This window comes from Salvelinus sp. IW2-2015, unplaced genomic scaffold, assembly GCF_002910315.2.
Source record: "Salvelinus sp. IW2-2015 unplaced genomic scaffold, ASM291031v2 Un_scaffold1113, whole genome shotgun sequence".
NCBI lineage: Eukaryota > Metazoa > Chordata > Actinopteri > Salmoniformes > Salmonidae > Salvelinus > Salvelinus sp. IW2-2015.
This window is the reverse complement of record NW_019942732.1, coordinates 15,768-30,034: the sequence shown is the minus strand read 5'-3', so window position 1 is coordinate 30,034 and position 14,267 is coordinate 15,768. Positions and strand designations below refer to the sequence as shown.

Sequence of the window (14,267 nt, the reverse complement as noted above, 5' to 3'; positions counted from 1 at the left end):
AGCCAGGGCACCAGGGTTAACACCCCTACTCTTACAATAAGTGCCATGGGATCTTTAGTGACCACAGAAAGTCAGGACACCCATTTAACGTCCCATCCGAAAGACAGCACCCTACACAGGGCAATGTCCCCAATCACATCCCTGGGTCATTGGGCTATTTTATTTAGACAAGAGGAAAGGGGGCCTCCTACTGGCCGTCCAACAATACTTCCAGCAGCATCTGGTCTCCGATCCAGGACCAACCCTGCTTAGCTTCAGAAGCAAGCCATCAGTGGGATGCAGGGTGGTATGCTGCTGGTTAAGGATGAAGGAGGAAGAGGTGGGGTCTGGCAAATTTGCTCACATAATCTACCTACAGTACCAAAGAATGAGATTCTATTTCTATGGTACCTACTCACTCTCTGACTCGTCCAGGTCCCATGATTAGATTGTCACTGCATCTCTATTATAGAAAAGCTTACATTTGAAATCTTCATAAAAGCCCTTTTGCTGTTATTTGATTTTGGGCTCTTGGGGTTTTAGCTAACTTTGCACAACTTCCCACAGCCCATTGTCTTACGTCAGATTGTGCAACGAAACCTTCTGCTCTCATACAGCACTTACAATTATCTTACTTACAATTATCTTACCTGAAGATCCAAAGTGGATTCTATTTATAAAAGGTTTAAAAAAATAAAATCTACCTACAGAGGTGGTGATTTCAAATGTATCAGCAACTACCCCCTACACACAGTGCTAGGTGTTATTGACTGTGGTATACAAGATTTACTGTAACTGTCACTGAATAATAATGTTATAGTTGCTTCTACAGCTCTTATTTACAGTACATTTTGAACAATTTGTTTTGTTCTTTCTGTTCTGTTCCATTTTTTTTTACCATTCAGTAAGATCCATCTACAGTAGACTCTCGCTGCATGGTTGGTGGACCCAGCTAGGGAGGGTCCAGCCAGGTTTGAAGTTGGTGTCATTGTTTTTAGAAGACCAGGATCAAGTCAGTGGTCATGATTCCTAAACATTTAGAGTGTGTGAAGGATGAGTGTAAATAGCCCAAATGGAAGCAGTTMATATTTTTATTCACAACTTTTAAAAGCTTTGCCGGACGTCAAACAGTGTATCCCTTCATTAGCTGGGGAGGATTTGGGTGGAGGCGGGGGAGGATGCTAAAATTTGCACTAATGTTAACGTCTGCATTTCATCAAACCCTTTTTTGGACCACCAGTCTCCTGCCCTAGTCGGCCTAATAACCCATGAGACGTGCACTGTGTGCTGTGAGCTGCTGTGTGCTGTGAGGGGCTGTGACATTCTGCCATGGCTCACACTCACACCCTCCCCTCCTCTTCACCCTCCACTTCTGCTGCCTAGCTCCATGAAGGAAGGCAAGACTAGCAGCTCTTTTTAGACCTGACCCCTGCTTCTTCTCCTCCTCTCATCGGGGATCAAGGGTCAACTGCTAGTGCAGCTCAGAGGTCGTGTTGATGTACTGATGGTGTTGGCCCCCGAAGCTCCATCAATATAGCCACTGATATTCTTTTGTTGTTGTTGTTAAGAGCGATGATGGACTGGCCATCCTGTGTAAGTTTATCTCAAACTATTATGACGGTTAGTCTATTACTGTATGACTCAAAAATGATCTGCATTCTTGTCTGGATTTGGGATTACTCATTTCTGTCTCAGACTCTTGACATTCCTGTTGGACTGATAAAAATCTATTTTGTTTTGCATTGATGAGCCAAAACAACCCCGGCCTGGCCTCATCACTGTTCTGTTTGTCTTAGTCCAGTGGTATTCAAACTTTTTCCACTGGGACCCAATTTATTCCACTAGAATTTCTGGGGAACCCATTTTTTTCTCAATAAATTCTTGCAACCCCAACCCACCCCAACTCTAATGACACAACCTTAAAATTGGTCAATTTAGATTTTTACATCTACAAATAACCTTAAATTCATTACATTTTCTTCTTTTATCAAAGTGAAAAGACACCAATAAATATATTTACTCAATAAAATTGTATTTTTCTAATGATCTTTATCAAAAACATTTGTATGTTGTCCCATACAATAATCTGTTGTCACGGCTTCCACCGAAGGTGGTTCCTCTCCCTGTTCGGGCGGTGCTCGGCGGTCGGCGTCGGCGGTCTACTAGCCATCACCGATCCATTTTTCCTTTTCTGTTTGTTTTGTCTTTGGTTCTTTCACACCTGGTTTCATTTGCCTTAATTTCTGTGTGTATAATTAACCCTGTTGCCTGCCTAGGTTTGTGCGTGATTATTTATTGTGATGTTGCTCGTTTAGGTTGTGCCCATTTTGTTTCACGTATTATACTGAGTGTGTATAAATTTAGGAGCTTTGTTTGTTCCTCCTTTCGTGAGTAACGGGTTTCTCTGTTGTCGAGGGTGTTTGATTTTGGTATTGTGCCCTACCTGTATGTTGGTGGACTTGCCCATTAAATTTACGCATCTCGGACATCTCTGCTCTCCTGCGCCTGACTCCTTCACCTACCTCTAAACGCAATCTTGTCACATCTGTACTCTTTTTGTTCTGAAATGTTGTATTATTATTTTTTAAAACAACCCCGCTGCAGTTCCGGGTCGCGACCCCGACTTTGAATAACACTGCCTTAGTCCTAGCATGTTCTGGTCTACTCTATAGGGTGTCCCAGCGTTATTCACTCTATTTCTGTGGTAGGAGGAGGAAGGGGGATGGGCCGGGACAGGGCAGGGGGCGGTCTGGGAGGCTTGAGCAAACAGTGAGGGTCTCAACACACAAAGTAAACATTGCCCTGTGTTTGAACTGTACACCTTGGGTACAGCAAGTCTCTCACACACTCATTCTCCCCTCAGCCCTATTCCCGACCGGCCCAGCTAAATACACCGCTTATCCCTGGACCTGCCCATAAATAAGAGGGGAAAAGTACCCCCCCCCCCGCTGAAAAAATCTGCATAGACCAGCATAGGCTAGTCATGCTGGTCACCAGTGCTCGTTTTGCTGGTGACTAGCCTTTCGCTGTGTTTTTGCTGGTGACTAGCCTTTCGCTGTGTTTTTGCTGGTGACCAGCCTTTGCGATGTTTTTGCTGGTGACCAGCCTTTGCTGTGTTTTTGCTGGTGACCAGCCTTTGCTGTGTTTTTGCTGGTGGCAAGCCTTCGCTGTGTTTTTGCTGGTGACCAGCCTTCGGTGTATTTTGAACAATGGTGACCAGCCTTTTGCTCTGTGCAGGGGGGGGCGCGGGATGTTCCCCAATGCTGGAAGGCGGGCCTCGAGTGAAAAAGTTTGGGAACCCCTGAGCTAGACCATGCTGGTCAGACCAGCTTGACCATCATCTGACCAGCACTATATCTTCTCTCAATATCACAAAAAAATCTTTGACTTATATCTGAGTACTATGATGCTGAGGATGGAACCACATTTGTCTGCAGGTCTTTGTTAAACCAAGGTACTAATCAACTGAATTATATAAATGAGCTATCCCCCTCCGGAACTTTAGATAAGACTAGAGCATGCACTGTCACAGCGTCTTASAGGCTGACGATAGCAAAACCCTGGAGACACAGCAGCTCTTTTCGATTTGGGTTTGATAAACCAGGGCTTAGTGCATGACATGCTCTTATTTCACTTAATGTGGTATTAAGAGCAGCCAACTGTCCCGGCCCAGTTATGAAGGGAAGAGACTTTGAATGATGTGCCCCATTACAGGGCTACTACTCAGACAAAGTGCACTGACCTACTTCTTCCTAGGACATCCAACCGTGGGTTCAACCAAAGCATTGAGCAGAAAGGGTAACTAGCGTACATACAGTATGTAATTCTGGGCTCCTAAACTCTAAACMTCATGTCTAAATGCACAGAACAACAGCAACCTTTTTTTGTTTTGTTGTTTTGACTTTGTTTATTCATCCCTGTCTGAAATCACGGCATTCAACCTCTGCTGCCTAAACTTGTTCCCAACAACTTTGATACATCAGTGCCAAAGAAAAAAAGCCACATACACGTACAGCCTGAAAAAGCAAAGCMTTTCATGTGTTGCATGAGTCAATTAGGAGGGCAGCGTTACTGAACACATTCAGCAACTTTGTTTCTGAAGTGACCAAAGGAATGTCCTCGGGACTGTACCGTAGGACCTATTGATTCTGACATGTTTATTTTCACGGCAAAGGCCTTTTTTATTTGTAACAGATCCAGCATATTTTCAGCTTTTGTTGTGCATGTGTTGGAGGGAAGGCACCCAATTCCCCAGACGGGTGCCTTTTTATTTAAACCACCAACGGGGCATCTGACGTGTTCTTTTTACATGGCCAAGATTCTATTTTGTTCAAAGAGCAACTTTATTGAACTACTCCTGAAGTTTGAGTGAGTGACTAACTGGCCGTCTTTGTGAGCCGTTTAAAAAAATTATGTTTCTGTAAACGGGAGATGAACTCAAGAGATTAAAAAAATAAATCTCTTACTCAATTTAATATTTTTGTTCCCTGACTTAAACTGACAGCTCATGAAAAGATCTTGATTAAGCTCTTCTCAAAGTTCAGAATTATTTCTTAAAGACWAAGTGTTGGCATAATTACCCACTTTTCCCTCTATTGTTTGGCTAATGAGGGGACACAAATTGCTGTCGTCTTCAAGAACACTCAGCACTAGCAGAGTTGTGCTCGGTCTATGCTAGTTAGAAATGAATTAGTTATAGGGGTTTATCAAACTGAAAGCACTCTCCTATATAATGCTATATAATTGTAGCATATCATGTGCATTGCAGAGATGTTGAAGTTGGAGAGCCTTGGTCTTACACAGCGAACACTGAGCTTTGCTCTGTTCTTTAGTGTTAACGAGAGGGAGGTTCAGTGTTAGTGAATGTTGTCCAGATCTGGGGAAATATACAAGGCTGTATAAAGTATGGCAGTGCTTGTTGAAATGTTGAGCTTGGCTTCAGCCAATGTAGTCAAAAGATTAGTTTGTGTAGGCTTGGCTTAAAAGTTAGTTCCTTACATACTCTTGTGCGTTGTGAGTGAAGTGCTTGCTTGTGATGGTTGGGTCTGCTGTTACATTTACGGTTGAGGAGGTTGATCTCTGCTGCCACTGGCAGTAAGATTGGCGATACAAGAACAAATAGAAAATTGAGAACAGTGCCACTGCTCAGTGAAGTTGTGTTCTAGATTTAGATTTTGATAGTATAATACAACCATTATTATGGTTTATAAAGTCAAAGAAACAGGAGAAGGTGAGAAAATACCTATTCTTTTTTCCAGGAACACAATTCAATCATTTGCAGGTCATAGAGATCATAATTAAACTGCACTGTCTTTTTTGAAGTCTATTTGAAGGGGTTTTTGTTTTATTGATTTATTATGTCTGTTACCAACAGTGAGATTTGTTGAGGGAATATGTTATATTGTCAACAGCTCAGAGATGCAAATCAAGCATGATATATTGAATACAGTGAGACATCTTGGTGCTACACTCTGTCCTCTCTAGTACTGTAGTATAGTGTCTGAATCACTTCAGACATACACAAAAACATACTCATAAATGGTTGAACATAAAATAAATGCTTGATTTTTCAAAGCATAATACCACAGTTTATCTTGTGTCAAGTGTTGTATTGCATCTTGTCTGAGTCGTAACTAGATATTTTTTACAACAATGTTTCTGTGAAAGGCAATATTTAGCAGTAAAACCAAGTGAACCTTTTCCAGACAGTTAATTGTAAATGATCTGGAGTTGATGACCCGGATAGGAGCATTAATGTAGGCTAAAGTGGACATGTGAGATTCTTTAGTTTTAGTTTTTAATGAATATTAATCACCATAGAGCCTTAGAATCCTTAAACCTGACTAAAAGATTAATCTGTTTTTATGTGGAATGTTGCTTGCTCGACTATCAAAGGAACGTTGTCCTATTCATCCTTGAGGATAATCAGTGAGGAGAAAAGATCCAGCTTGTGTTTCTATCCCTGAGGATTCCCATTGTTACCACTTCATATAAATCAATATGGAGAAATTAACTACTTTYAGCCTTTGGGACTTCTGGTATTGCAAATGCTTGTGTGAGACTGAGAAAAGTAATCTACTAAACTCCTGTAGTSAACATGGCTTGGGATGGTGACAGATTTACAGATTGCGCAATATAAATGTAAAGGTAATTCCCGATTGAGCCGACATATGCAGCGTCTACCATGAATGCAGTCTCCGCTGACGCGGGAGCCTTTAAATTTCAATATGTAACGCTGAACTTCTGCGATACAATTTTAAATAGAGCCAGATGAAAACATGATTTTCTAATTCAAACTCAAAAGGTCAAACGTGTGTGTAGTTGGCCCTACAGACTTCCCTTGGACAGGAAAAAAGAAAAGCTTCTCCAAGGATTATTGAGACCTGACCTCTCCAAAGAACAGCATGGGTTTTTAATGTCATTGTCCTCTCTGGTCAGGTCCATGGAAGTGATGGCCTATGGCTCCCAAGGTAGATGCTAAACTAACAGGTCTCAGATTGCAGGCTGTGTACCCCCGGGATCAGTCCTCCGGGCCCCTGCAGAGAGAGGACTTGTGATAAGGGTCGATATTGGAAGCTGTGTAAACCTTGTTAAGCTTTTCCCCCCTGCGAGTAATACCCCCTGCGGGTAATCCCAAACACCTGGGCTGGTTAACTGGGATCAGGTGGGATTAGAGAGGAGGGGACCATAGAACCCACTCTGCCCCCACTTCACTCCCCAGTTCCCTGTTTTAATCAAGCCCATCATTTCACTTTTATGCAAATATTTTATCAAAGATTGGGATTTTTACATGATCCTTTATTCATAAAATATTGAAATTGATCTCAAACTAATATCCTATTTTTCCTGAGTTTATATGATTTCCTGATCACATCCCTGATTATACATTTTTGGACTTCATCCTTCCCTCTAACTCTGGTCCATGACCATGGTAGAGGGCTATCTATCCTACCATCCCGATGAAAACATTGACTTTTTACTCCATTTCTTGACCTGTGTATCAGGTACAGATTGTCCAAGCCAGCAGGCAGTCAAACAGAGGTTCATCACAGGTCAATCAATGATAGACTGTTTATTTACACGTTATAGTAATTACTCAACTGCTTGTTTATTGTTATGAAGCAATCGGTTCTTCAAAAACGCATGAATTAACTGTTTATTTGTACAAGGGTTACCGAGAACTATTAAGCTGTCAAACATACCACAGTGTAGCAGGGTTTATTGAGCTGAGTTGTTTTGTCTTTATCAAGTGTGACTGCTTGTATTCTCGTGGTGGCCTGTCTGTCTGACCAGGTACTTTACAGGGGTTGTGTATCCACAGTAAACATCCTATAGTGAACACCTTGTCAGATTGATGATTGACCCTCCTCCCCTAATGTACAGTGCATTAGCCACTTGGGGATATTAAACATTGTTTGTAGTTATTGTCCTTAGATGTCACTGTTCCCTCCATCTCTCCCTCTCTGTCAGATGTGGACGAGTGTGCAGAGCAAATTGACAACTGCAGCACCGATGCCATCTGCCAGAATACACTCAAGTCATACAAATGCATCTGCAAGTCGGGCTACAAGGGGGATGGCAAGCACTGCGAAGGTAAGGTGTCAGAGACACACACACACACACACACACACACACACACACACACACACTTGTATGCTTTACATGTCTTATTGGCTTTAAAACTTTAAAGCTGGAATCCTTCATGGGGAAACTGCTTCTTCCATTTGGGATATTACAAAAACAAAGAAGCTAATGCAAACAACCAACACGGTTTTCCCCTCTGACATCATTGCATCTCCCAATAGAACAGCAGAATATGTAGTGCAATTTTTTTTACCACACTGCTTGAAGCACCTCGCCTCTGTTTCGTCAACAACACAAAAACAATAACAAAGGTGCTGGGGGCGGACAGTGGCACTTTTTTCTCTAATGTAGATTCCACCTTTAAATCCCGTACTCGCCTGAAGAGAGAGGATCGAGATGTTGCGTAGGACAGAGAGACAAAGACAGGTGCAGCCGACTGCTCTTTTGTGTCCAATATTAAATGAAGCTGTACATTTCGTGCACATGTTAGAGAAGAGAGTTAAGATAGTGGATGAAAAAGCAATCAGAGGCCTCTGTCTGCCAAGAAGTCAGGGATGTTTCCACAGCCCAGGGCTGCCCGTGACTGTCTATAGCCTGTCAGACACAACCCTGTTTTTGTAGTAGGGAGCGTTCAAAGCCTCTGGATCGTTCTTTCCCCCCGTTTTTATTAGTATTACTGCAGAACCATATTTCACAATGTCAACCCCTCACCCACTCCTAAGATTATTCTAGAATTTATTTGACTGTGTTTTTCATGGCTGTTTGCCTTCAGGTTATAAAAGTTTGCTTTTAAATAAATAAAATAAAAAAAGTGCCCACTTGAAAATCTGGGGAGGGAGTAGAGCTCTGATACCTGAAAGAGTCTGTTCCTCTCTCTCTTCATCAGCAGTATGTCTGCATAGACTCCTCAAGGCCGATAAACACCATACTGGAAGTGTAGTTGATGGCCATGAGCTGCCTGTCTCCCCTATACTGGCTGTGGTAAATAATCATAGAAGGTAGAAGGCAATGCAGTACAGCACAAGGCTTGTATTACATAATTCATTTTCAAAGACAAACCTGCTGTTTTCTGCTAATGGCAACAAACCTGATCAAATTGAACAAGTGTACGTTTCAAACTCATTCAAAAGCTGTGCAAGCAGAGCAGTAGATGTGATACTGTAGTGGTGTAGATCTGGTGTTACTGAAACAAACACCTTAAACCCTGGCAAAACATGGGCCAATGGGTACAGCCGCTTGTATATGCTGAGGTGGAATTACAGCCTTTGCTATCATAACATTTGCCTTGTGATTGTGGAAGAAGAAGTGTGGAAATGGAGATATTAGGATAGCTGTACAAATATACTCTTCCTGTGTTGCTTTTCAGTTCATTCTGAAACCGTACACACTAGAGGATTACTCAAATCAAATCAAATGTATTTGTCACATGCGCTGAATACAACAGGTGTAGACTTTACCATGAAATGCTTACTTACGAGCCCTTTCCAAACAATGCAGAGTTAAAAAGTAAGAAACATTAGCACATWGTTTTTTTWAACTTCTTAGGGCTGCAATCCCGTTAACGGGATCGATATGACAACAGCCATTGAAAGTGCAGGGCGCCAAATTCAAACAACATAAATCTCCTAATAAAAATTCCCCAAGCATACAAGTATTTCACACCATTTTAAAGATACACTTCTTGTTAATCCCACCACAGTGTCCGATTTCAAAAAGGCTTTACAGCGAAAGCACCACAAACGATTATGTTAGGTCACCGCAAAATCACAGAAAAACACAGCCATTTTTCCAGCCAAAGACAGGAGTCACAAAAAGCAGAAATAGAGATAAAATTAATCACTAACCTTTGATGATCTTCATCAGATGACACTCATAGGACTTCATGTTACACAATACATATATGTTTTGTTCGATAAAGTTCATATTTATATCCAAAAACCTCAGTTTACTTTGGCGCCATGTTCAGAAATGCCTCCAAAATATCCGGAGAAATTGCAGAGAGCCACATCAAATAACAGAAATACTCATCATAAGCTTTGATGAAAGATACATGTTTTACATAGAATTAAAGATAAACTTGTTCTTAATGCAACCGCTGTGTCAGATTTTTAAAAAGCTTTACGGCAAAAGCACAATATTCAATAATCTGAGAACAGTGTTCAGCCACAAAAGGAAGCCATACAGTTACCCGCCAAATTGTGGAGTCAACAAAAGTCATAAATAGCATTATAAATCTTTACTTACCTTTGCTGATCTTTTGTCGGAATGCACTCCCAGGACTCCCCACTTCCACAATAAATGTTCGTTTTGTTTGGTAATGTCCATCATTTATGTCCAAATAGCTACTTTTATTAGCGCGTTTGGTAAACATATCCAAAGTCACGAAGCGCGTTCACTAAAAGCAGACGAAATGTCAAAAAGTTCCGTAACAGTCAGTAGAAACATGTCAAACGATGTATTGAATCAATCTTTAGGATGTTTTTAACATAAATCTTCAATAATGTTCCAACCGGAGAATTKCATTGTCTTCAGAAGTGCGATGGAACAGAGCTCCCTCTCATGTGAACGTGCATGGTCAGAGCATGGTCAGCTCATGGCAGACCTTACTCATTCCCCTCTCCTTCGGCCCCACTTCACAGTAGAAGCATCAGACAAGGTTCTAAAGACGGTTGACATCTAGTGGAAGCCGTAGGAAGTGCAAACTGACCCATATCCCACTGTGTATTCGATAGGCGATGAGTTGAAAACCTACAAACCTCAGATTTCCCACTTCCTGGTTGGATTTTTTTCTCAGGTTTTTGCCTGCCATATGAGTTCTGTTATACTCACAGACATCATTCAAACGGTTTTAGAAACTTCAGAGTGTTTTCTATCCAATAATAATAATAATATGCATATATTAGCAACTGGGACTGAGGAGCAGGCAGTTTACTCTGGGCACCTCTGGGACCTTTTCATCCAAGCTACTTAATACTGCCCCTGCAGCCAAGTAACACAATAAAATAACATTAACGAGGCTATATACAAGGAATACCAGTACCACGTCAATGTGCAGGGGTACGAGGTACTCAGGTAGTTGAGGTAGTATGTGCATGTAGGTAAGTTGTAAAAGTGACTTGGCAATCAAGATGTGAAAGTGTGTCTATGTGTGAGTGTGTGTGTGCGTGTGTGTGTGTGTGTGGCATCAATATGCATGTGTGTGTGTATTTTGTGTTTGTGAGCGTATGTAGTGTACGAGTGTGTGTGTGTGTGTATGTGTGTGTTGGAGTGTCAGTGTAGTATGTGAGTGTGTGGGTAGAGTCCTAACTGGAGCACCCAGTCCAGCTAGCTGATGTGTCTGTCTATCAGCTACTCTATATCCCACGTCAGGAACTAGATGAGGAGTCTTTGTCTTGGAGGCTAAAGGCAATGTTTTCCCTCGTACGGTAAAGGAGGCTAAAGGCAATGTCTTCCCTCGTACGGTAAAGGAGGCTAAAGGCAATGTCTTCCCTCGTACGGTAAAGGGATTATCATCAGCAGAGGCCTCATTATGATCGTAATGATGCGGAAACAATATGATTTTAATGACTGACTCACTCACATGCCAGACGCTCCTTTTCTCTCTTTCTCTCATACACACACTCTCATATACTCACACTACACATAGGCCAAGTGCACCCACACACACAGCCCAGAGCGTCCTGTAGGTGATGCTTGGATATACTGCATTGCATTTTATAAACTCGTTGGTTCGAGCCCTGAATGCTGATTGCCTGACAGCCATGGTATATCAGGTTGTATACCACGGGTATGATATTTTTTACATTTCTTTACTGCTCTAGTTACATTGGTAACCAGTTTATAATAGCAAAAAGGCACCACGGGGGTTTGTGATATATGGCCAGTATACAACAGCTAAGGGCTGTGTCCAGGCACTCTGTGGTGCGCCGTGCATAAGAACCGCCCTTAGCCGTGGTATATTGGCCTTATACCACTCCCCTTCAGGCCTTATTGCTTAATTATACTGTATGTTTTTGCCTATGTCTCTGAAGGTGTACCCATACAATAACACTAAGGTTGAGCATTCTGTATTCAACATTAGAATTCCATTGAAATATAGAAACATGTACACATAAAGACAGCTAGTGTTTTTACCCTGCTAATAGAGGTCCTTAGAGTCCTGCTGAGAGAGGAGGAGATAAATAAACCATAATAGAGAGACAGGATAATAATACATATTGATGTACTAGTTCTATACGTGGTACTTGTTCCTCTATCGCTGATGAGTCATGACTCATGGTGTGTGGAGGGCACTTTGGTCCTTAGTGTGGTCTCAGGTGACATGCTGCTCTTAGACACCCGTTGGCAGGCTGGCACACACACCTTGGCAGTGGCACAGCCTCTGTCTGAGGATGCCAAGGAGGTTGTCTGGGAGAGCAGGGAACAGGGAACATGACAGGCTGGTTCAGAACCATTCTATCCACTCAATCTTCTAGTCCATCAGCATGGGAACCACTGCACTGCAGCATCATGCGTCAGTGCCTGTTAGCAAAGTCCCCTGTCCAAGTCATTACAGAAACCTCTCTCTCTTTTTCTCTCTCTCTCTATCTCTTTCTCTCTCTCCCCCCTCTCTCACTCTCTTTCTCTCTCGCTCTTATTGTCTCTCCTTCTCTCTCTTGATCTCTCTTTATTTGAACCCCTAGAACAGTACGTTGTTTTTATCTCACTGGTATTGCCCATGGAGTAAATCCACCTATTTGATAGGAATTTGATGCTGCTCCATTCAATGTGAATGAGTCAAATAGGTCTGTAACAGACTGAATACTGAACAGACTGAACAATGGTGTTGGATAGAATCATGTTGATCTTGAGAAATGTCAGTGTTGTGAACAAGAGGGAGGAAGCCTCCTCTCGTTGAGGGGATGATATTCTCTTAGCCCGGGGTAGATGAGAGTGAGACTGGCGTTAGTGTGTCTCCTGTGTGACATCATGGGCTAGAGCAGCAGAAACTTGTGGTGGCAGGCAGCTCTGGGAGTTAGAGAGAGAGAGTGCACTGGTCCAGGCTCAGCCCATTGCTGTCGAGTCAAATCAAGCACTGAGGCATCTGTACCAGGCAGCTACAAAGACGAGCCGAACCACCCAGATCATTGGCCCTAAATGGGTCAGAAAATAAAAGATGGGGTGCATCTCCAACTCTGCCTGACTCCCTGCCTGTCTGCCTCAGCTCCATGCCTGTCTTCCTCAGCTCCCTGCCTGCATCCCTGCATGCCTCCCTGACTGCCTCCCTATCTCCCTGCCTATCTGCCTACCTACCTTCTTGTCTCCCTGCCTGTCTGCCTCCCTGCCTGTCTGCATATCTCGCTGTCTGTCTCCCAGCCTGTCTGCCCACCTCCCTGTCTGCCTCCCTATCTACCTGCCTACCTCCCTGCCTGCCAGCGCATCATCAGAGCCTCTTCAGCCACCTCCACAACAGGCCACTCTACTCCTCTGTCATCTTTATGCTGCTCACTGACTGGAGTGTTGGTTCAGCTGCACGTCTGCTTCTCCTCAGTATTACTCATGTCCTTTGCTTTCTTTCTTTCTCTCGCTCTCTCCCTCTACCTCTCTCTCCCCTCTCCCTCTCTCTCTCTCCCCCTCTCTCCCTGTCCTTCTCTGTCTCTCCCTCTCTCTCTATCTCTCTATCTCTATCCTACCATTCATTGTCTCATCTGTAATATCACCTTGTGTTCATGGCCACATTCACATTCTCCACACACTGTACGCCTAATAAACTTAATGTACTGTACCCTCTCTGCCTGCTTCTAAATTTGTCTGCCATTATTTATAGAACATTGCATATATCACACTCTCTTTGCACGTCTGCTTTTGTTTCACACCCATTCATTGATTTATTCTATTCTGATTCATCTTTAGTGTTCCTGTATATTTCCCTTTTTATCTTCTGCTCTTGGATTTGTAGTACTTTTGCAGATTTCATGAGGGATACATGCACCAATGTTTCTGACTAAAATGTTTATTTTTATTTTTTTTAAACATACTCCTTAAACATCTCACAAGTACCTAAGTTTGTCATATCGATCTCTGTTTCATTTGAAAAAGAACACCCTCTCAGGCTATATGTCCAAACATTGGGTGGTGGGGTGAAGGTCAAACATGAAAAGACCATAGTCCTAACCCGTCCCCCTGTCTCTTCCTGCAGATTTAGACGAGTGTGCGAGTGAGTACAACGGCGGCTGTGTCCATGACTGCATCAACATCCCGGGGAACTACAGGTGCACATGCTATGACGGATTCCGCCTTGCACACGACGGACACAACTGCCTCGGTGAGTGTGTGTCAGCTGATGACCAGCTTTATGACATTTAGAGTAATTTAGCAGACGCCCTTATACAGAGCAACTTACAGTAATGAGTGGATACATTTACATACTGATCCCCRATGGGAATCAAACCCACAACCCTGGCGTTGTAAGCACCATGCTGTACCAACTGAGCTACATGGGATCTTGTGTCCGTTCAGTCACTTTGTTTTGGATAGCCCAAGGAGAGAACTAAAGTACTGCCCACAGAAGGTCCCTGAGTAGGAAATGCCTGGTTTCCATTCAACTGCAGATCTGCAGAACTGCAAGTCCTAAACATTGAACTTGACATAATTCATGATGTTGCATTAATTAATCTTCCAGACTGGATGTCTATCATACTTCAGAAAAGGGCTTTGGGGGAGGG

The 14,267-nt window shown here is 42.7% G+C and overlaps 1 protein-coding gene across 1 annotated transcript in view; it reads left to right on the top strand.

Moving 5' to 3' along the window:
* The window catches only part of LOC112069771 (signal peptide, CUB and EGF-like domain-containing protein 3), a 30,433-nt gene extending 16,525 nt beyond the window's left edge, over nucleotides 1–13,908 (top strand). Inside the window, exons 2-3 of the mRNA XM_024137147.2 lie at nucleotides 7,450–7,572; nucleotides 13,742–13,908. Of these exons, the coding sequence (XP_023992915.2) occupies nucleotides 7,450–7,572; nucleotides 13,742–13,908 (290 nt within the window). The remainder of the gene's footprint in view (nucleotides 1–7,449; nucleotides 7,573–13,741) is intronic.
* The last annotated feature ends 359 nt before the right edge of the window (nucleotides 13,909–14,267 follow it).